Raw genomic sequence first — 23,881 nt, 5'->3', positions numbered from 1 at the left:
GTATGAGGCATGAAACAGTACCTACTATATGAGAATTTTGGCAAAGCACTACATGTATCGACCATACATTAAAAAATCATAATGGCATTAAATCATCCCAAACCTCTAACATCCATTCACAAGAATACTCTCTCTTTCATCAAAAACCACATGCCATTCTGATTCATATTTAGTGCTAAAAATGTACATTTGACAAATGTGTCTAAACTTGACCCAGACACTTAACTATTTTCATAACTCTGGAGGCAAAAGGAAAACAGGCAAATCTCTTCACTGTACTTTATAGTCAACTTTGAACAAATAGCCATGATATAAGCAGTAGGTATAAAAGTTAAAACAGAAATGTTAATCCTACGAGAATGCTTGTCTGCTGTTTTATAGTCTTTCCTAAAGACTGAAAAAAGAGACTAAGGAATGTAAAAATACCCATCATCTTAACATTAAAATTAATCTCAAAAACAAAAAAAAACCTCAAACCCCAAATTCTACAAAATATCAAATAATACTACCAGATTTTAAAAAGCACTGACTTTAAAATACACTGTTTCAACCTGTGTTCCTTGTTAGGGGCATAGTTGCAGTAATGAATTGGAAAATAATCAAGTAACATGGTTTCTAGTTTAAATTTTAATAGATATAACAAGACATTTTTTTACTCGAGATTAAAAAAGATGTTTTTATACAAAGCATCATTATAAATTATTGTATTATAGCTACATCCTAGACAATAGCTTCTTTCAGAAGTCTTAATTTTTGTACAACTATACAGTTATTAAACAAAAGTCATCAAACTTTTTCTGTTAAAGGTCAAATAACAAATAATTTAGGCTCTATGGGCTGAGTGGTCTCTTTGGCAAGTACTCAACTCTTTCGTGGCACAAACTCAGCCACAGACAAATGTAAATGAATGGATGTGGCTGTGTTCTAATAAAACTTTTTTGTGGGCACTGAAATCTAAAAATCTTACAATTTTCACTCCTCATGTAATATTCTTCTTGCCATTTTTCTTTCAGTCATTAAAAAATGCAAATCATTCTTAGCTTATAGACCATATTTGCAGCAGGCTGTGGGCTATCTCACCCACAGACTAGACGTTGATAATGCAAACTAAGAAATAAAAGATGACAGGAAAAAATTTATTTTCTTTCTTTCTCCCTCCCTTCCTCCCTCCCTTCATTGCATTTATTGACTTATACATGTACCTATGTATGTATGTGTTTGTTTATTTTGGCAGCTCACAGTACACAAAAAATAATGAGGCAGTCCTAGAAGAGTAGAAGGCCAGAATACCAGCCTCTCAACCTCAGCCAGAGTAGTAAACTGTAATAGACTAAGTGTAACAGTTACTGAGCATTCAGCCTGCACAACTACCATAGCAATTCTGTGAATTACAAATCATTCCTATTATTCAAAGTGGATACAGTTACAAGATACGCTGTTTGCATTCCAATGACCTGTCACATAAGTTTTTCCTATGGCAACTTTTTGACAGCCAATATCTTCATCAAATTCCCTTTAATTCTCCATGAAGGTCCAGAGAAAAGGGAAGCCATGAGAGAAGCTTGCTTAATTGTGGCAATAATTGAAGCATCATTACTTATTTATAACAACTAAAGGACTGTTTGGTACTTGGGGATTTGACAACACAAAAGACATACTATAATCCTTCCTAAGACATTTAGATACAGAAAGTTAAGAAATTCTGGGAATAGTGAACCATGATTCTCCCAACTTCTATTTCAGAAAAGGCTATTTTATTCACTTTCAGTAGCAAAACAACATAGAGAACTTTCTTTTGAAGAAATTTCACCAGAAATTCAAGATCTACTCAGGTAGAAATATTTCATAACAATATACTGTTTGTAAGAGTTTCAGGTAAGTTGAAATCACTTTTAAAAAATTACAATGTGATCTGATATAACCATGAGGATTAGGTTCAATGGTTATGTGAGTTACCATCTATCCAGAAAGACGCTTTGGCAGAGGCATTTCTCAGCATGAATTTTCCTATTTGAATACAATCTTCAACAGACTTATGTGGCTTTGTAAGCAGTGATTAGTGGAGCTTCCCACTACAATTAAAAACATATGCCTAAATACCGTTTTTGAAAATAACACAAGTGTTTAAATACCAATATAAAAATGTCCGAGTAAAGGTGTCAGATACTTGTACAGTAAGAAAAGTCAAAGAACTTGTGCAAAGGCATGTTTCTTTCTTAAAACTGCTTTCTATCTAAATGAACATTAAAGACTAGAAAATTCCATCCATGAAACCTGTGTATCTTATGTAGACTTTCATGACAAAACAATCTGAATGTGACATCAGAGCCCAACTTTAAGAAACAAAAGCACTAACAGCAGAATATATCTGCACCTCCATGTTCACTGCGGCATTATTCACAATAGACAAGACATGGAAACAACCTAAGTGTCTGTTTACAGATATGTCGTTTATACAAAATAGTATCAATAGGGTATATGCCTCAACCTCCATTTCCCATTCTTCCTGGGGAACTCTACTTAATGTACTGACTGTGGTGACCTGAATGGAGGAGAAATCCAAAAGGGAGTAGACATATGTGTATGTATGGCTGAGTTATTTTGCTACACGGTAGAAACTAACAACACCAAAATGTAAAGCAACTCATATATCTCATTCAAAATTGATTTTTAAAAAAATAAAAATAATTGTGCTTTAAAACACAACAGAATATTATTCTGCCATAAAAAGAATGAAATTTTGCCATTTGTGACAACATGGATGGAACCTGATGGCATTATGCTAAGCTCTCACTTATATATGGAAGAAAAAAGCAAAAACAAAATGAAAAAACCACATTCATTACCAGAGGTGGAGAGAGGAAGAATTAAATGAAGGCAATCAAAGGGTACAAACTTCCAGTTATAAGATACATAAGTTCTTGGGACATAATCTACACCTGTACAGTTATGGGATGCACTATAGTTATACTCCTGTATGATACATATGAAAGTTGTTAAGAGAGTAAATCCTAAGAGTTCTCATCAGAAGGAAAGATATACTTTTTCTTTCTTTTTACTGTATCTTTATGATATGATGGATACTTAAAACTACTGCAATTATCATTTCACAATATATGTAAGTCAAGCCATTAGTTGTGCACCTTAAATTTATACAGTGATGTATGTCAATTATATCTCAAAAAAACTGGAAAAAGGGCCCACCTTTAAGATTGGCTTCAAAACGAAAATAAGAAACAGTCATTTTTTTCCTAAGTACTATGAGACATTAGGGACAAGTGTAACTCTATAATGACCAATTCAGGAAAAAAAGTTTTTTTTTAAAATGCAAACTCCACAGTGGATGATCTGAATCAAGGCTAAAAGATTGTAGTTATTTATATGGAGAAAACATCTCTTGAAAACACAGTTTGTAAGCAAACAAAGATTAGTTTTTGCAATCAGTTATGAATTCATTTCACTGTATTAGAAGCAATGGATATAGTTACGATTTTCAGTTCAACTTGACAAATATTTACTGAGTTTACCAAGAACTGCAATATTTCTAGAGAGAATGACACATCAAGGAGAAACAGAACCTTGAGAGGAACGTGTAGCAATGAATACAAACACGGGGAACTAGATAAAGCATTGGTTAAGCAGTCTTATAAGTGAATAAACTGAGTTTGAAGCATGCTGTTTGAAATATTAATGGGTCATACAACTTCTGTTACCTAATAATAAATTGTAAATACTAATACTGAACTCATGAGATTGCAAGGACTAGAGATACACATTTGGGATTTGTTTTCACAGACTAATTAAAACCAAATGAGTGAGTGAGATGGCCAAGGAACATGTAAAAAGAAGAGGACTATGGATAGAACCTCAGTAAATATGTACACTCATGGGGACATGGAAGTCAGACCACTGAAGGAACTGAGACGGAACTGTTGAAGATAAAGGAAAATTATGTGACCTGTGGCTAAAGCAACAAGTAAAGAGTGATTCTACAATATCAAATGATACAAGGGCATGGAGGTACTTTAATGGTTAAAGGATATTGGACTTTCTTATCATGAGAAGACTGAAGACCTTGGCAAAATCAGCAGTACAACAGAGGTAGAGGTAGGTGAACATACAGGCCTGACTTCATATGCTTGCATAAGTTTGCTAAGCCAAGGTTTCAGGGGAGGATGAAATGGAAGAATAAAGTTTGTAATAATGTAATTGATATTATGTTGATATTACAAATGTATACCTATGGCTGATTCATGTTGATGTCTGACAGAAAACAACAAAATTCCATAAAGCAATTATTCTTCAGTTAAAAAATAAATAAATTTTTAGAAAGTAAAAAAAAGATGTAATTGATAAAGAAATGTCGTAGAGATGGCAGGAAAGCATAGATGGCTCCATGTGTTTGTGAAGAGGTCACAGAATTTGTTTTAGCTGAGGGAACACTCGTGCTTAAAAATTCCCATCCCCTCATTTATTTCATTATCTTATTTCACCAAACTGTTTAAGGTGCTTTACATATGTTACTATTAAGCCATTGGTTCCTCCCAACAATCCCATAAAGTAATTTATTTTAACTCCATTTTACAGATGCAGAAACTGAAACACAGGGACACTTAACACCTAAGAGTCAGACAGAAGCAAACACTGGAGTTTTTCTGATTTCAATATCATGCCCTCAACAACTATGCTCTTTTACTACATAGTAAGAGTAGTTTTAGCTAAAATACTTACCTGTTCCAAGAAACAGGACATTGTATGTACCGTCAGCAGCATTCACTCGATCCACAGCTATTTTTGTGTACTTATAGTCAGTGCCTATACGAACAATCAAGGGCCTTCTGTGTATTGGGTAGATGGAATTGTACATGAGGGGGTGGTTCCGAATAAAAGTGACAACATCATCCGGGAACTCCTTCGTGGTTCGCATATTGGGTGTAAATGCTCCTCCTGGGCACTAAAAAAATATTTTTAAAAGGACTAAGTTAATACAATTGTAACTTTGTTAATAATAATCGAGAGACCTCTATTTTTCAAGATACTTAGAAGCTCAAGTTGTTGTAAGTGTATTTGCTACCTATTGAGGAAAAAACAGCATGATTATACATAGTACGATCTGTAGAAAATAAACATACAATATACATAATTTGATCATTTAAATAGACTAAGTCCATGTATCCTGTCCTGTTTGTTTTCAGAGTGAAGCTGATGTCATTCAGTTTATGATATAACTTATCACCTTTCTCATCCTTCACTTTTATATTTCTTATCCCATGCCAGATTCAGTGTTGCTAGGAAAAAAAAATGCTCTTGCAGATATAATCCAATGCTGCTGTCTGTCAGTTGCTCAGTGGTGTCTGACTCTTTGCGATCCTGTGGACTGTAGCCCACCATGCTCCTCTGTCCATGGAATTCTCCAGGCAAGAATACTGAAATGAGTTGCATTTCCTTCTCCACTAATGCTGCTACTGGTTAGAATAAATTAGATTATCATTATCAAATTCAATCAGAACTCTAACGCAAGAGTTTCATTCCATCTGGTCCCCTTCCTATCAAAGAGACTCTGAAGTTGGAGCTTGGATTGGATATGGTCAATACACCTGGTAATTTCCCTCTGGAAAACTCCAGTAACTTCCACTACTCTCAGAACAAAATCCCAACAACTAAACATGGCTATAAACTGAATGTCTGGGCTGCATCGTGTCTACCACGGCCATGGTTCTTGCTCTTCCTAAGCCTCAAGTCAGCTCCCCATGCAGGACCTTGGCACTTGCTGTTCCCTACCTGGATTACTCTTCTCCAGACAATTCCATGGTTTTCTCTGTTGCCTCATTCAGTTAACAGCTCAAAAGTAACTTCCGTTAAGGTGACGACATATAAAAATTGCTCCCCATCACCATTTCCACCTTCTTATTTCCTTAGCTTGTTTTATTTTTTTTGTTTTCACAGCTCTATATACCTGTGTGTAATATATTTTTGTTTGTATCTTTATTGTCTGTTTCTTCCACTAGAAGGTAAGCTGTGAATTATTCTCAACTGGGTATGTTTTGTTCATTAATTTACCCTCAGACCTATAATAAAGCTGATAAATATTAGATATTTGACAGAGTAGTTGAATGAGTGAAATATTCTATGTGTTATCCAGTTTTGGTGTAGGAGCTATATGAAACAGGGGCATTAATTTTGGTGAGGAGAGGAAAGATTCTGAGCATCAGGTATAAAGAGGCAGAAAGAAAGCAATAATGAGACCTAAAAATGGCTGCAGGACAGTTTCAGCAGTTTTAGCATGACAAGGATTTCTGAGAAGAGGATTCCATTTACAAGTCACCTGAGGACACACTCAAGGGCAGGCTGGAAGGTGCTGAAGCTTGAAACTTGAACACTTGCACTAATAGGAGCTAAGTGTCAAGTTATATGAGCAACATATAATCTTTTTTAACACATAAAACATTATTTGTCTAACCCTATCAAACACTGTCAATATCTCTACTTTCAGAAACAAAAATACTTGGTTATATAATTTTTTAAAGAAAAGCACTACTGCTCTAGTTTTCATTTATCTTCTTTCAGTTCAGTAGCTCAGTTGTGTCCGACTCTTTGTGACCCCATGAATCGCAGCACGCCAGGCCTCCCTGTCCATCACAAACTCCTGGAGTTTACTCAAACTCATGCCCATCGAGTCGGTGATGCCATCCAGCGATCTCATTCGCTGTCGTCCCCTTCTCCTCCTGCCCCCAATCCCTCCCAGCATCAGGGTCTTTTCCAATGAGTCAACTCTTCGCATGAGGTGGCCAAAGTATTGGAGCTTCAGCTTCAGCATCAGTCCATCCAATGAACACCCAGGACTGATCTCCTTTAGGATGGACTGGCTGGATCTCCTTGCAGTCCAGGGGACTCTTGAGAGTCTTCTCCAACACCATAGTTCAAAAGCATCAATTCTTCGGCGCTCAGCTTTCTTCACAGTCCAACTCTCACATCCATATATGACCACTGGAAAAACCATAGCCTTGACCAGATGGACCTTTGTTGGCAAAGTAATGGCTCTGCTTTTTAATATGCTATCTAGGTTGGTGATAACTTTCCTTCCAAGAAGTAAGCGTCTTTTAATTTCATGGCTGCAATCATCATCTGCAGTGATTTTGAAGCCCCCCAAACTAAAGTCTGATGCTGTTTCCACTGTCTCCCCATCTATTTGCCATGAAGTGATGGGACCAGATGCGATGATCTTAGTTTTCTGAATGTTAAGCTTTAAGCCAACTTTTTCACTCTCCTTTTTCACTTTCATCAAGAGGCTTTTTAGTTCCTCTTCATTTTCTGCCATGAGGGTGGTGTCCTCTGCATATCTGAGGTTATTGATATTTCTCCTGGCAATCTTGATTCCAGCTTGTGCTTCTTCCAGCCGAACATTTCTCATGATGTCCTCTGCATATAAGTAAAATAAGCAGGGTGACAATATACAGCCTTGACGTACTCCTTTTCCTATTTGGAACCAGTCTGCTATCTTCTTTAGAGAGGTACAAATTGAAAGGAAAGCAACAAATCAAGCTTCCTGATCAATAGAAATGGGTACAGCATCTGTGGTGAATAGCAAGATGTGATACACTCAGTAATAAACGAAAATTACAGTTTATTCAAGTGTGGCAGTGAACACTTATTTCTAGGTGACTGCTCCTATGCAGGAATATAAACCTAGTGTGGTCAAATTTTAACAGAAAATAGAAATGTGGAATTTTATGTGATGGGAATACCAGATTACCTTATCTGCCTCCTGAGAAACCTATATGCAGGTCAAGAAGCAACAGTTAGAATCAGACATGGAACAACAGACTGGTTCCAAATAGGAAAAGGAGTATATTAAGGCTGTATACCTTCACCCTGCTCATTTAACTTCTATGCAGAGTACATCATGTGAAATGCCAGACTGGATGCAGCACAAGCTGGAATCAAGATTGCCAAGAGAAATAGCAATTACCTCAGATATGCAGATCACATCACCCTAAGCTCAACATTCAGAAAACTAAGATCATGGCATCTGGTCCCATCACTTCATGGCAAATAGATGGGGAAACAGTGGGAACAGTGGCTGACTTTATTTTCTGGGCTCCAAAATCACTTCAGATGGTGACTGCAGCCATAAAATTAAAAGAAGTTTACTCCTTGGAAGGAAAGTTATGACCAACCTAGACAGCACATTAAAAAGCAGAGACATTACTTTGCCAACAAAGGTCCGTCTAGTCAAGGCTGTGGTTTTTCTAGTAGTCATGTATGGATGTGAGAGTTGGACTATAAAGAAAGCTGAGCACCGACGAATTGATGATTTTGACCTGTGGTGTTGGAGAAGACTCTCAAGAGTCCCCTGGACTGCAAGGAGATCCAACCAGTCCATCCTAAAGGAGATCAGTCCTGGGTGTTCATTGGTAGGACTGATGCTGAAGCTGAAACTCCAATACTTTGGCCACCTGATGCGAAGAGCTGGCTCATTTGAAAAGACCCTGATGCTGGGAAAGATTGAGGGCAGGGGGAGAAGGGGACAATAGAGGATAAGATGGTTGGATGGCATCACTGACTCAATGGACATGGGTTTGGGTGGACTCCAGGAGTTGGTGATGGATAGGGAGGCCTGGTGTGCTGTGGTTCATGGGGTCGCCAAGAGTCGGACATGACTGAGGAACTGAACTGAACTGAACTGAAATGGCAGAAAGCAAAGAGGAGCTAAAGAGCCTCTTGATGAAGGTGAAAGAGGAGAGTGAAAAAGCTGGTTTAAATCTCAATTTTCAAAAAACTGGAAAAAATGGAAATAGTGACAGATTTTATATAATTGGCCTCCAAAATCACTGTGGACCACGACTGCAGCCAGAAAGTTAAAAGACGCTTGCTCCTTGGAAGAAAAGCTATGATCAAAACAGACAGCGTGTTAAAAAGCAGAGACATGACTTTGCCAACAAAGGTCCTTCTAGTCAAAGCTATGGTTTTTCCAGTAGTCATGAATGGATGTGAGTGTTGGACCACAAAGAATGCTGAATGCTAAAGAATTGATGCTTTTGAACTGTGGCGTTGGAGAAGAGTCTTAAGAGTCCCTTGGACTGCAAGGAGATCAAACCAGTCCATCCTAAAGGAAATCAATCCTGAATTTTCATCGGAAGGATGGATGCTGAAGCTGAAACTCCAAAACTCTGGCCATGTGATGCGAAGAGCCAACTCACTGGAAAAGACCCTGATACTGGGAAAGACAGAAGACAAGAAGAGAAGGGGACAACAGAAGATGAGATGGTTGGATGGCATTGCTGACCCAATGGACATGAATTTGAGAAAACTCTGGGACATGGTGAAGGACAGGGAAGGCTGGCGTCCTGCAGTCCATGGGGTCACAAAGAGTTGGACGGGACTGAGCGACTGAACAACTGCCAAAATTTTAATGTTAGTTCAGTGCAAAAAGAAAAACAACTTTAGGGACCAACAAAACATGGCAACCTCTGGGTTTAAATTCATGCAATGGCTATCCTACAATGTCAGTGCTTCTGGGCCATTACTGCCAGGCAGTCCTACATTTGCAAATAAATCTCGACAAACTATGAATGTGCTCTCTCTCATTTGAATTGTATCACCCTAAAGCAATTTTCAGACTAACTTTAACCAGTTAACATTACTAGAATATTTTATAGGATCAGTAAATATACTTCTCTTTTTGAGAAAGGCATAAAGAGCAATTAAATGACTTCACTAAAGAGAGATAATGAGACAAGTAATAAAACTAAGCTTCTCATTCATTATCCTACTAATGAGACTTTCATCTAGGGTTTATATGCCTGTCTTTTAGGCAAAAGTATTATATTTAAATATGTATATTTATAAATTAACTACAATAAAAGACCAAACGAGGACAAACAATTCCATGTGAGTGTATTCTAAATTGATGAATGTGTTCCATACTTCTGAAAAATGTAGTGTTATGGGTATTTTCTACTGTCATTTCTCACACAAAGTGGAGAAAGGGAAACACAACAACCAGAAGATGCATGTGGATCATGAATTTTCATGAATAAAAACATGGACAGTACAAATGATGGGCCATTTAAATAGCTTCAGCCCTTCAAAAAACACCATTTAAAAGATGGTTTCCTGAACTGTCTCCTTAAATATTTGCAAGTATTGTTTTTATAAGTTCCAGGATTATTCAAAGTTAGCATAGATTACTAGGCAATTTCTATAATTTCCAGCTAGCAATTACTTTCATAAGCTTATTAAATTACACGCATCTAGTTTCTGGGTTTTACTTAATGGTAACTGAAATTTAGCTAAAAATTATATTTCAGTTACTCACAACCATAGTTACTAAATGTTGTGTGTGCTCAGTTGCTCAGTTGTGTCCGACTCTTGGCGACCTGTATGGATTGTAGCCCTCCAGGTTCCTCTGTCCATGGGACTTTTCCAGGCAAGAATACTGGAGTGGGTTACCATTTCCTCCTCCAGGGGAAATTCCCGACCCAGGGATTGAACCTGCATCTCGGTATCCTGGGTCTCCTGCATTGTCAGACAAATTTGTTACCACTGAACCATCCGGGAAGCCCAGTTATTAAATAGGTAACCCAAATAAATCAACTGAAATCAATTATTTTATATTCATTCAAATGTTCTCCATGTGGGATTTTTATATTACATTCACAATAAACTTTTTACTTAGAAACAGTCTCCCAGTAAAAGTTTATTTTCAAGATTACAGAAGAATTCCTTTAGTCAATAATTTTTTCCATTGATTAATGGCCTAAATCCTGCAGATAAGAGAAAGAAAGAATGACAATGATGTGACAAGAACAAAAATTGATTACCCTTTGCAGACTATCTGGACTTGTGAGTTTGCCCAGTATAAAACTGTCAAGTATAAATAAGATGCAATTTACATATCCCTCACCTTATGATATATGAAAGCATGTGTACTGAAACCTCAAGAAAATATAATGCCCATATGCTACTATAAAATAAAGCCTTTGTCCATTAACTGGGCTGTTGTCTCATTCATAGGAAGGATAATTTTGCTCTACAAACAGTCATTAAGTAATTTTGGTTAAATTTCCCCTTCAGGTGTTTGTTTTCCTCTAGTTTTAGCTTTCTGTTTATCAAGTGATGATAAGCATTCCTTTCTTTGTGTAAAGACATTTTAAGTGTTTTGATTACTAAAGTGCTAGCGTGAAATGCTAGGAACAATGAGGATGCCATGTATCTTATCAGGAAGTAGCTCTAATTTCCTTCCTATTCTCAGGTATTCTGAGTATCTGCTCCTAATCCACTCACCCATTATACTGGTTTTCAGCATTAATGTGTTCACATATCAATTCAAATGTCAATTTTTTTGACAGCTTTTATTCAAAATGCATTTTGAAGCGCTCAGCATGGGATTTAAGGATAGGAAGCAACCACTGTCTTCTAGACACAAGTGTTCTAGTAAGAAAGATGGACATATTCAAAGTAACATAACAACTGTGACATATAATTTAAGATAAATGTAAAATAAAAACAGAGTTTGACTCACAATCAATAAGAACCAATATTTTTAAAATGAATTTATTAGAGAACTTAAGGCTGCCAGAATTAGTGAAGAGGTTTAGAGATTTCAAAAATAGTTTGGAATATTCTGGCAACTATAACGCCTGGAGCAATCCTAAATCATGAATCACAAAGTGAAGGGAAGAAGTAGGAGTTGACACTAAAGACAGGTAACAGAAAAAAAGGTAAAACTAATTAGAGAAGGAGTAACCAGCATGTTCAAACGGAGCTTGACTTAACACTTGGATGACAAATGGCATATGGTTAATAAATGGACATAAATAAATGATATTCTAGAATCTGGGCTAGTTTCTACTATTAGTCTTTGAAACTTATGTTCTGAGAGAAATTGATCTTATGTTTAAACCCCTGGTAGTCTCAGTCCTTTACTTAAAGTGCAAAGAATTAAATAGCTGAAGACTTGAATTTATGCACCAGCTGGCCCTCATCTTTCTAGTATTTATCCTCCATGACTTAAAAGAGCCCTTTGTTCCAGGCCTACTAGCCCATGAAGAGCTTCTAGGACTCATTGATTAATTTCTATCTTTGCCTTGTAATATACACAGTAACCTTTGCCTGAAACATCCTTCCTTACTTATTCAAATTATCCACATCAACTACCCTTCAGGGCCAGGTCAATCTCACATATTTTTACATGTCTTTCCAAACTAGACTGTCCCATGACAATGTCTTTTTTCTCGAGATTTCAATAATATTTATTGTCTGCTTTATTCACATGCCTTGAATACTTACGTGAAAGAATATGTAATTAATTTTTCATGTCTATATGCCTTATGTGCTGAATTTTAGTGTAAACTATGCTAACAATGTTTTAAAATGTCTATTAGGAGCTGAAATGCTTCTACTGTAAAAACAACCAGAAGACGCATGAAATTGACAAAAGTGTCAGCAAAAAAGTGTCTCTTTTTCTTCTATTAACTTTGTAGATCATACATTCTCTGTGTTCTTTTGCTGCACCAGGTTGTAGACCTATTCAAAGCACTGTGAATGAAGCAGATGGTTCTAGTCCACTTGTAAACAGATGTTAAAACTGATCATTTTCATGAGGTTCTGCTTTAGCAGTATGGGGTAAGCAAACACAGTCACAGTCTTCTACAGAAGCTTATACACGTTGCATCAGAATAATGTTATATGTTAGCTCAGCCACAGAGAGAATCTGCAGTCTTTGGCTGCCCTTTGCAACATACCAAAGGTGTCCTGTTTCTTCCACACACTTGTATTACTTATGGAAAAACATGATGACACAATTGGCAGGCTTCTACCTACTGACTCGGGTTTGCTGGTTGGGACAGTTTGCTAACAAAGCGCTCAACCCTGCTTTACAAGAAGCACCTACAGGGAACATTAGAATGAGGGTATCAGATTTCTGCTAGTGTCATTTCTTTAAGAATCCAGTCACACAGTTATGAGGTTGAGCCAGCAACTGGACTACATAGGGAATTAAAGTATGATGATCATAGCTGATCCTACATTGGGAGGACTTCAGAGGCAACATTCTTAACCCTAGAGAAAAAGGAATGTTTTGGGTCACTTGGCTGTGAGTCTTCTGGCTACATGAATGGGATATTAAACCTTAAAACCCTAGGAAAGAGACATATGCAGACTACTCTGAGTCAGAGAGCTGACTTCATGGTGTTTTGCTCAGTAAAGGGTGGAGGGACTGAATCTTCAGGGAGGTATGCTTTTCCAGGAGGAGTTCCAGAGGTTATTCCTCCACCCAGCCTTTTTTATTCTCTAAGGATCACTCATCTGACAACTTTTTTTTTTAATTTAAAGGAGCTGCTGTGATCTCAACACCAGATGTAAGCAACTACATTATAGAAATAGGTCTTAAGCACTGACAACTCACTCCCAACTTTTTTCACAAAGTCTGCTCCAGATGTGTCACTAAGCCCTGGCTTATTTCACACTGCTTTGGAAGAGGAAAAATGCTTATGCTTAGGAGCTCGGAAATAATGCAAAGTGGAACTGTGAGCAGAATTTTCTAATTTGGCAGTGGTTTACTTGCTTTACTAAAAAGGAATTATCTACTCTCACATTTTATGTACAATAAAAGTTTGACATGAGTGTTTTTCTCACTGTCATTCTCAGAGTCTTTTTGAGCTGCCATTGGTGAAGAGTCTTTATGAGGCACTGCGGGATCAAGGGGTTGGTTTTCTTCAGGGGAGAAAAAAAATCCTAATTAGTAACATCATCAATTTCCATGATGTAGGACTCCATCCATGACTGATTTCAAATTGCTACTGTGATCTCTTTGACTGAGATGAGGTGAATGCAAGCTCTTCTTACCAGTCAGGTACAAGCTGACTCCAGCACTCACAAAGACTCTGAGTCCTCAAACCTTTATTTACTTGGCATGGCTCTCTTTCATGTGTATCTGAGGTGTTTATCTTAAGGATTCATGGGAGAAAATGGAATTTTATTCAGTTTACAAATCAATTGCTCCTGTATTAATCCCACATGTATTTTGTTCAATAGAATAAATGATGAAAACAAATGCAATCACAACCATCTCTTAATTTTTTGACTTAAGATGAAACAGTGACTTGAACCAATTCAAATAGTAAGTAATTCTCAAACATGTGACGTATCTTTGGATACATTACCAGTGAATAATTTGAAAATACATGAACTACATTCAATAAAATAATGTGAGCCTTGATTATGATGGAATTTGAAAGTTATTCAGCTTCCTCTTCTTTTATATAATTTGCTCAGTTGGTAAAGAATCTGCCTGCAGTGCAGGAGACCCGGGTTCAATTCCTGGGTTGGGAAGATCCCCTGGAGAAGGAAATGGCAACCCACCCCAATATTCTTGCCTGGAAAATCCATGGACAGAAGAGCCTGGCGGGCTACAGTCCATGGGGTCGCAAGAGTGGGACACGACTTAAGAGACTAAACCACCAACCACCTGTTTCTTATCTAATACGCTCTAATACCTAAGATGGACATGGCTCTTGATTTCTTTTCCTAATGTGATACCAAATAGTTAAATGTTTCTTGCATCTTCTGTTGAGCTATAAGCATCAAAGAGATCATTTAAAAGGAAACTGTAAATTCTATGGTAAGATTTTGTTGCCAGTTATGATTAATTAGCTTTTTAAAACTCAATACTTTCATGGATAAGTAGCAATTTTTGAGTCTTTCCAAAGTTAATTAGAAGTTAGCAATACCTATTTGAGCTTCCTGGCCAGGGAACCCGGAGAAGGCAATAGCAACCCACTCCAGTACTCCTGCCTGAGAACTCCCATGGATGGAGGAACCTGGTAGGCTGCAGTCCATAGGGTCGTGACTGAGTGACTTCACTTTCAGGCACTGGAGAAGGAAATAGCAACCCACTCCAGCGTTCTTGCCTGGAGAATCCCAGAGACAGAGGAGCCTGGTAGGCTGCCGTCTTGGGGTCACACAGAGTCGGATACAACTGAAGTGAGTCAGCAGCAGCAGCAGCAGCAGCCAAGGAACCAAACCTGAGCTCTTTTAATTTTGAATAAACATCTTCTTTAAAGGCTTATTAACACATTTTTTTTCTTGTCAAAAAATTGACAGCAGTATAATTCAACATGACTAGACAACAAAGAAATAAATAATATATTGCAAATAAAATTTAATAATAATACAAAAATAAAGTGAATCAGCAGTAAGTAAAACCTATGAGAGATGAATGTCTGAAAGCATACTGACAAAGGGAATTTCATATTTAAATAAAAATGAAAAGTATTTTGTTCAAGTAAATATTATTTTAATAGCTTTCCTTTGATTTTTTTAAAATAAAATCATTCTTCACTTATATCCAACCCATTTTATAAATATAACCTTATTTTATGAAATGCAAGAATATAAGAGAATTATACTCCTCTTGATGGTCAATTATGTAACATCTCCTCTCAGTGAGAGTGATGTATAACATTTTACAGAGACAGAAACTAACCAATATTCTAGTCTGCAACACAGCATTATTATAATTCAAATTAAAAACAAACAGTAAGACTGTGTTAGTCCCTCAGTCATGTCTGCCTCTTTGCAACCCCATGGACTGCAGTCCATGAGGCTCCTTTGTCTACAGAATTCTCCAGGCAAGAATACTGGAGAGGGTGGCCATTCCCTTCTCCAGGGGAACTTCCTGACCCAGGGATTGAACCTGCGTCTCCTGCATTGCAGGCAGATTCTTTACTGTCTGACTCACCGTGGTCTTCCCAGGTGGATCCCCTGGAGAAGGAAATGGCAACACACATCAGTATTCCTGCCTGAAGAATTCCATGGACAGAGGAGCCCGGTGGACTTACAGTCCATGGGATTGCAGAATCAGACATGACTTAGCGGGCGTGCCCGCGCGCACACACACACACACACACACACACACACACACACACACACACACACACACACACAGAAAGACTATGACCACTGTCCTGGAAAAACTGTTCCAATCTGCCAGTGCACTGTCTGTACCTTGAGCTGGAAAAGGTAGTTTTCAATCTACCCCTTAATAGTACAAAGCTTCAAGACATGGTTATATTTGAATACCTCAAAACTTTTTATTTGAATTATAATCTCACTTTCATTGTCATTATTTGCTCACAAATATCATTTTATTTCCTTGAGAAATATACAATACATAATTTTAAATTAAATATATTCCTAAAATTGAAATAGCTTTGCAGATTGATTACTAAGTTAATTCTCACAGGAGGGTAATTTCATTAAAATAAACGAGATTTCTTATTATAAGAAAAATTGTGAAAAGCAACTGGAATTCAAATTAGTAGACTGCCTCCAAAATGTTACCATTTTCCAAGATATAGTTTCTACGTCATTAAAATAAGGAAAATATCTCTTCCCTATCTAACATATCCAGCTGTCTTAAAATATAAATGAGATTTTATTATTAATACCAAGAGCACTTAGAAAAATATTGTATAGAATTCTATAACATACATATTTGTAAAATCCCAAGTATAAGAACTCATCCAGTAAAAAATCATAATGAGTATACCAGTAGGTCTATGTTTGTATTTAATTAACATCAACATAATATTCATTTCTTAGTAAGTTATATCTTTTTGAAAAGTAAAGTAACAAAGAAAGTTTGCTGGATACTTACAGTTCCAGGGCGAGGATATGGAATTCTCCCCTGGTAGGAAATCAGCTGATGATTGGGCCCTTCTTTGTGTGCAAAAGGCCCATTAAACACAGTCTGTATATCAGAGAAATGATACACACATACTGCTGATCCTTTAAAGACTGAGCTGAAAAAAAAAAAAAAAAGAAAACAGAAAAATATTAATTTTACTATCTCCTAAATTTAAAAGTGATTGTATTGGTCACTATATTGTGCACCTGAAATCATCACAACATTGTTAATCCTATGCATGCTCAGTGGCTTCAATAGTGTCTGCTTCTTTGTGATCCCATGGACCATAGCCCACCAGGCTCTTCTGTCCATAGGGTTCTCCAGGCAAGAATATTGGAGTGGGTTGCCATTTCCCCCTCCAGGGGATCTTCCAACCCAGGGATTGAGCTCATGTCTCCTTAGTCTCCCATTCTGCAAGTGGATTCTTTACCACTGAGCCACTGGGAAAGCCCAATTGCAATATAAAATAAAAAGTTAAAAATAAATAAATAAATTTAAATACAGCTTAAAAATAAATGGCAAAATCAATGATAAAAAGTTGAATGTTATGGTACACAAGTTAAGCCAAAAAACTTGAAATAGCCATTGATATAAAAAGTATTAAGACATTTAGTTCATCCACGAACATAGTAGATATTAAGTTACAATAAAGTACTCAGTGAATCTGGCCCAAAATATAGAACAAATCAAAGAAATTTCAGAGTGGTTTGTCTTGGCACCAAAAAAAAGAATTGATGATTTATTAAAAAATATGATTTGAATTCTAAGTCACCACTGATACAGCCTATCATAATTTAACTCACAAAAAAAATCTTACTGATAAGGGGACACTCTATCTCCTTGTCTTAAGATTATTTTAATGTAAAAGTGCTCTTATAATGTTGTCCTAAATGGTAGTTGGAGAAATTGTTGTAAATGTTCCCTATTAGTCACAGAAGAAAACAACAGGGTTCAAAAATGTTTCATTAAATTACCTTAAGTCAGACAAACTCATAAAATTTCTTTGTATCCTTTCTGAAAACTATTTCCATTGTCATTGGGCAGATGGACTGAAACCAACGTTTTTCTGACTCACATATTTTTCTTAAATTAGATGCCTAATGGGAAACTTATGTCCCCATTGAAAGAACCAAGATATATTATTAATCATTAGCATCAATAGTCAGAAATGACAATTAAAATTTTTCCCTGTTAAATTTACTGGTGTTGGGAAATAACTTTTTTGATACAAATATTTTTTTCTTAAGAATTTAGTTCTTTTGCTCTGTTCAATTCTTTGGGATTTAAATCAAGCATTTTTTTTCCTGTTAATTTTTTTCCCTGTTAAACTCACCCCAAAGGATGTGTTTTTAGATATCTCATAAGGCAAAGTAAATATGATTTATAATCAATTTTACTTTGAATGTTCATTAAAGTTGAAAATTACACCATATTACCTCCACTGGAGAAGAACAGGAAAATGTTTAGATTTTCATTTTGTAGTTGATTGTCTAATGAAAATACATTCTAAATTGGTCATATGACAAATGGAGTATTGTACTGAATCCTGGTTAATATTCCTGGCATAAAATAGTACACAGGAAAACATACAGGAAAGGATGAGAATATGCTGGACAGTCTTGAAATCTGTGATAATTGAGATTGGGCATTTCTGATATATTAGAAAACAAAGCTATCTGTAAAAATATGATATATTGTCATGTCGAAGAGGATAACTGTTTCAGTGTGTTGATAGTCGACAATTTAGATTGCTCCTGAAATAAAAATGATAATAGAAATGCCAAGTTCTATTTGCATCATGAGTCTTCAAGTTATTTCCTTAAAACAATATAACTTATATACATTATACCTGCATTGTAGCTCATATTTTCCTTTCTTTGAGTAAAAAATTATATAATTATTACAAATACGTCATACAAAACTATTTCAAAAGTATGAGTTCCACTTAAATACATTTAATAATTAAACACGATTAATAAAATGAGAGGGCTGCCTCCTAAGTGCTACATAAAATTAAAGAGTTGAAAGAATGTTTTTATAATTACTATTACTTAATAAAGGTTATTGTTTAATTCATACAATTTATTTGTTTAATAATTACCTTGATGTTGTAAAAATGCCATACACTAGTGTTGTCCTTGGGTTATCCATTTCCAGCAGAAACACATCCTCTGTAAGAGAGAAATATAATTTTTTAAAGTTTCCAAATATTTTAAAAATTTAACCTAAGAGAACAATTTCAACTATGAAAAGTATTATTCAGAAATACATTCCTGCAGCATCATTATAATTGGACAGGAACTAAAAGATAAGCACTTGGTAAAATAAATAAAATATTCAGTTCAGTCGCTCAGTCATGTCAGACTCTTTGTGATCCCATGGACTGCAGCACGCCAGGCTTCCCTGTCCATCACCAATTCCCACAGATTACTCAGATTCATGTCCATTGAGTTAGTGATGCCATCCAACCATCTCATCCTCTGTTGTCCCCTTCTCCTCCTGCCTTCAATCTTTCCCAGCACCAGGGTCTTTTCCAAGGAATCAGTCCTTCGCATCAGGTGACCAAAGGATTGGAGTTTCAGCTTCAGCATCCATCCTTCCAGTGAATATTCAGGACTGATTTCCTTCAGGATTGACTGGTTTGATCTTCTGGCAGTCCAAGGGGCTCTCAAGAGTCTTCCGCAACACCACAGTTCAAAAGCATTAATTCTTCAGTGCTCAGCTTTCTTTATAGTCCAACTCTCACATCCATACACGACTACTGGAAAAACCATAGCTTTGACTACATGGACCTTTATGGGCAAAGTAATGTTTCTGCTTTTTAATATGCTGTCTAGGTTAGTCATAACTTTCCTTCCAAGGAGCAAGCATCTTTTAATTTTATGGCTGCAGTCACCACCTGCAGTGATTTTGGAGCCCAAGAAAACAAAGTTTGTCACCATTTCCATTATTATTTCCCCATCTATTTGCCATGAAGGGATGGGACTGTATGCCATGATCTTAGTTTCTTGAATAAACACTAAAAATTTTTTTGAGGACTATTACCTTATGGAAACCATGTTAATAAAATAATATTAAGTAGAAGAGACATAACAGTATTTAATATGAACTAGAACCATGTAAACCTTTAAACTATACATCAGTGTATAAGAAGATGACCAGTGAGTATTTCTGGCTGACAAAGCTACAGAAATTTTTATGTTTCTTCTTTTTTTCCTGAAATTTCTAAATATCCTTTAATGATAAAATACTACGTTTTTAATTTAAAAAGTATTACAAATCTCAATTTCTCTTTAACCTAGGGTTAGCATTTGAACATGGAAGAAAACTTTTTCACAATGACTTTATAAAGTAAGACCTTTTGTCTTTCAGTCAAAATTGCTATAAGCATTTTAGACTATATGGAGGAAAAAGGAAAGTTACAGATGGTGAGGTGCAGGTGCAATAAATGACAGAATCTGGGAGTAGATTTCTGATAGCAAATCTCAAGAATAACCAATTGTTATAAATACAAGGAATATCTGGATTTAGGGATCTTTTTGCAAATAACATTCTTGCTGACCAATACAAAGAAAGATGTATCTTTATTCACAATACATTTAGGACATCTTAAGTAGTAAAGTAATAACCACTAGTCTTTCTATATGTGAATAAAGGCTGGCACTATCTAGCTCTCCCTAAAATAAGGAGAGACTGAAACATTCCATGTCACTGAAACATAAATATACAGTACTTGTAAAGAATTCTGGAGGAAATAGTGACTAGGTTATAACACAAAATCATACTTAAAACTTTTTTTCTAGAAAAACTGAAGTAGAAATATGTGTTTCTATAATCAATATAATGGCTTTTCAGGAGACCAAATGTCTATTTCAGTTGTTGTAACTGCTAGAACCATATTTGCACATGAATTTGAGCAAACTCCAGGAGATAGTGGTGGGCAGAGGAGCCCGGTGTGCTGCAGTCCATGAAGTAGCAAAGAGTTGGGCTTGACTGAGTGATAAACAACAACAGAATCATATTGTAACACCTTTTTATTACTTACCTCATCACCTGCTTCAATATCTGAGATTAGTGACCATTTTATACTTCAATGAATTAAAGCAAAATAAAAATCATTTCTAAACATAACTTGGTAAACATGATACTATGGTATGTACCAAGTTATTCTGGTTAAAAAGAGAATTGTTCCTTGGTAGAAAGGAATCAGATTGTCTGTTCTTATTTGACTTGGAACATATAACCCTTCTCATGTCGCACATGCTGAGAATATTTAGTCCCAGGGTCACCAAGAAGAACTAAACCTGGAGCATAAGTCTAATTTCCACTCTGACACTTCTCTAACCTTTAATTCTCTTCATTAACTGTAGTAAGAATGCATAGCTATATTTTCATGCAAACTGATTTTAAACTAGAATATCAGAATTCAAACATATATGAAATACACAACCATTTTAAAAAAGCACAAGCATATTATTACTTATGCATAAATTATACAATACTTCTCTCTGTCAGTCTCTATGACACATATACTAACACATACATAGAACACACTGATCTATATATCATGGTGGATTCAACGAACTATATGTTTCAGCAGTGCACTTAGGGGTAAGAAAGATTTAAAAAACACTTCAGGAAATTCATGAGTAGTACCCAGATCGTTAATTCAGAACTGTAAACTTTACAAACTCTCTCTCAAAAGCATTTTTAAATCTCACATTTATGTACCTAATTCATCAAAGTGTGTCTCTGGGCCATCTTCATCAGTTACTGAACACACCAGCCTCGCTTTTAAGAAAGTAGTCCACTTGTTGACAAGGCTACGCAGTCCACCCGTGTCATTCTGAAATCATTTTGAAAACATATTTCAGACTGCTTAAATAAACAGTGGAATGTATTTAAAATTTAATTTGGATTCTTATTGTTTGGGGATTTGTTACAAGCTGAAGGATGAAAATGTTAACCAAATCTGCATATCAATAAAGAGGAATAGTTAAGATATAAAGTACTTTAAAAAAAATAGTTATACTGTTATTCTTCTATTTTCAGTTCAACTGAAAATGCATTAAAATGAACTGAATAAACACATACACCTCAAAGCTTTCTAAATATCTCACTGTCTTCAACACAAACATAAATTAACATATACAGGGAATCTTGCAGATTCTACAGTGGTCAGGAGAGTGGGCTTATACTTATGCCAAGCAGTTCCCAGTACTTCTATTTTCTTGCCTTCATTTCTCTGCATTATTATTTAACTCTTAGTATTTCTAATCAGATGATTTACATGCATATTTCTCTGGTTAGGGCAGAGAAAATGGTATTTGGATCATTCACAAATAGCCTCTATTGATAACATTTTTTTCTGTATACCCTGAATCATTTTACCTCAGCAGGTGGTCTTACCTCTTTGTTCCAAGTAACTGAGAAGCAGATGAGTTCCACAATCAGCGGAATATTGCAGCACTTTAAATTATACTACTTTAAACATTACATGCTTTAAGAAATGCTTGCGTACAAAAGATGCTAATCATAAATACATCAGGACAAGCCTGTAATACTCCTATGTGAGAAGACATCGTGAGTTCTTTTGAGTCGCGGGCTTCCCAGGTACCTCGGTGGTAAAGAACCTGTCTGCCAATGCAGGAGACTAGGGTTTGATCCCTGGGTGGGGAAGATCCCCTGGAGAAGGAAAGGGCTACGCACTCCAGTATTTTTGCCTGGGAAATTCCATGTACAGAGGAACCTGGCTATAGTCCATAGGGTCGCAAAAGAGTTGGACATGACTTAGCAACTAAACAACAACAACAACATGTATACTTACTGTTGATTAAGAAGAACATTTTGATCCCTGTTTGAAATTAGAACTGTATTTTAATTAAGCATTTCTTAATTTCACTATTGTAGACAATTCCTCAATATTTGTCTTTTACTGTTGTTTTGCTGTATTCAGAAGAACTGCTCTATTTCTTTCTATAGTATACAATTTAGCAATTTGTTTTTAATACTAATACATTAAATGCATAAGCAAAATTATTAAAAACTTCTAATTTTTATAAAACCATGACCAAGCTATTTCCTTGGATTGATTTTTTACTGAAACAGTATGCTTATCTCATATGACTAATGTGAAAAAAACATTAAATCTAAATGTATCCTTTTAATATTTTATTAATTGGTAACAGTAGATAATAAAAAGGAGGAAGATAAACTTTTGAAAAAAGAAAATGTGCTTATAAAATGTGAATTTCTTACTCTTTTTTCAAATGAGAACCACTTTAACACTTACGGGACATATCCTAGCAGTCATGGAATGAATCTGTTTTGTACTTCTGCTATTGTCAGCCAGCTTCTCTTTAAAGAAGAAATATATCTTAGCATCGTTTGGATCAGTGCCATCTGGTATGACATGTGCATCCACAAACATAGGTTCTAGGAACAAATACAAAGATGATATGTATAGTCACGATGAAAACCCTTCTACTCTCCATCCATGTGGACCACAGGCACGTGCTTCCTCCATCTTTGGTATAAAGGAACAATTCAACATTCATAGGCAAAAGTCTAAAAGCAATTAATTATATTCACTAAACACACTGCATTTGGAATGTCAAGTGCCACAAAGTAAAGCTATAACATTATAGTTTAAACTATTCCACTCTGTCTGCAATACATTCTGAAAGTACAGTAATTGCCAAATCTGTGCCTTGATGAGTTTTCAAAAATTGAAGTTTTCTACCGGCTATTTCCCATGGGATCTGATAGCCATTTCACAGAAAACAAAGTTTGCTTTTAAATGTGTGGCTTTCAATCTAGTGCATATAAATTCAAATTCATTGAGGCAGAATGAAGAGTTCAGAGTCCAAGATCTGAAAAACACATTTTTCTTAAAATACAGCATATGAAATGAAGGAGAAACTTTTCAAGACAAAAAATGCAGTCATTTGAAGACATAGAAGGATTCCTTATTTCAAGAACAAAACAACCTTTAGAATACTCTATTTCCAGATGTACTGGAGGAAAAATTTGAAGAAGTAAATGGACAATTGATGCTTTCTTATGCTGGTCTATCAGTGAAATAGGATGCTCAAGTATAGTGATTCATGCTTAACTGTACAATGTTGAGTGAACTGCCAAATTTAAGGTCAGTTTAAACTATCCCCAGGGTGAAACGACAAAGATCTTAGC

The 23,881-nt window shown here is 35.9% G+C and overlaps 1 protein-coding gene across 1 annotated transcript in view; it reads right to left on the bottom strand.

Moving 5' to 3' along the window:
• SEMA3C (semaphorin 3C) overlaps positions 1-23,881 on the bottom strand; it is a 203,845-nt gene that overhangs the window by 43,236 nt on the left and 136,728 nt on the right. The window contains exons 8-12 of the mRNA XM_061165145.1: positions 22,983-23,125; positions 21,422-21,536; positions 18,792-18,861; positions 16,661-16,805; positions 4,732-4,954 (exon numbers count right to left, since the gene is read on the bottom strand). Coding sequence (XP_061021128.1) covers positions 4,732-4,954; positions 16,661-16,805; positions 18,792-18,861; positions 21,422-21,536; positions 22,983-23,125 — 696 coding nt within the window. The remainder of the gene's footprint in view (positions 1-4,731; positions 4,955-16,660; positions 16,806-18,791; positions 18,862-21,421; positions 21,537-22,982; positions 23,126-23,881) is intronic.

Source organism: Dama dama, chromosome 18, assembly GCF_033118175.1.
Source record: "Dama dama isolate Ldn47 chromosome 18, ASM3311817v1, whole genome shotgun sequence".
In the NCBI taxonomy this organism is placed as follows: domain Eukaryota; kingdom Metazoa; phylum Chordata; class Mammalia; order Artiodactyla; family Cervidae; genus Dama; species Dama dama.
This window is presented reverse-complemented; position numbering and strand designations above follow the sequence as displayed.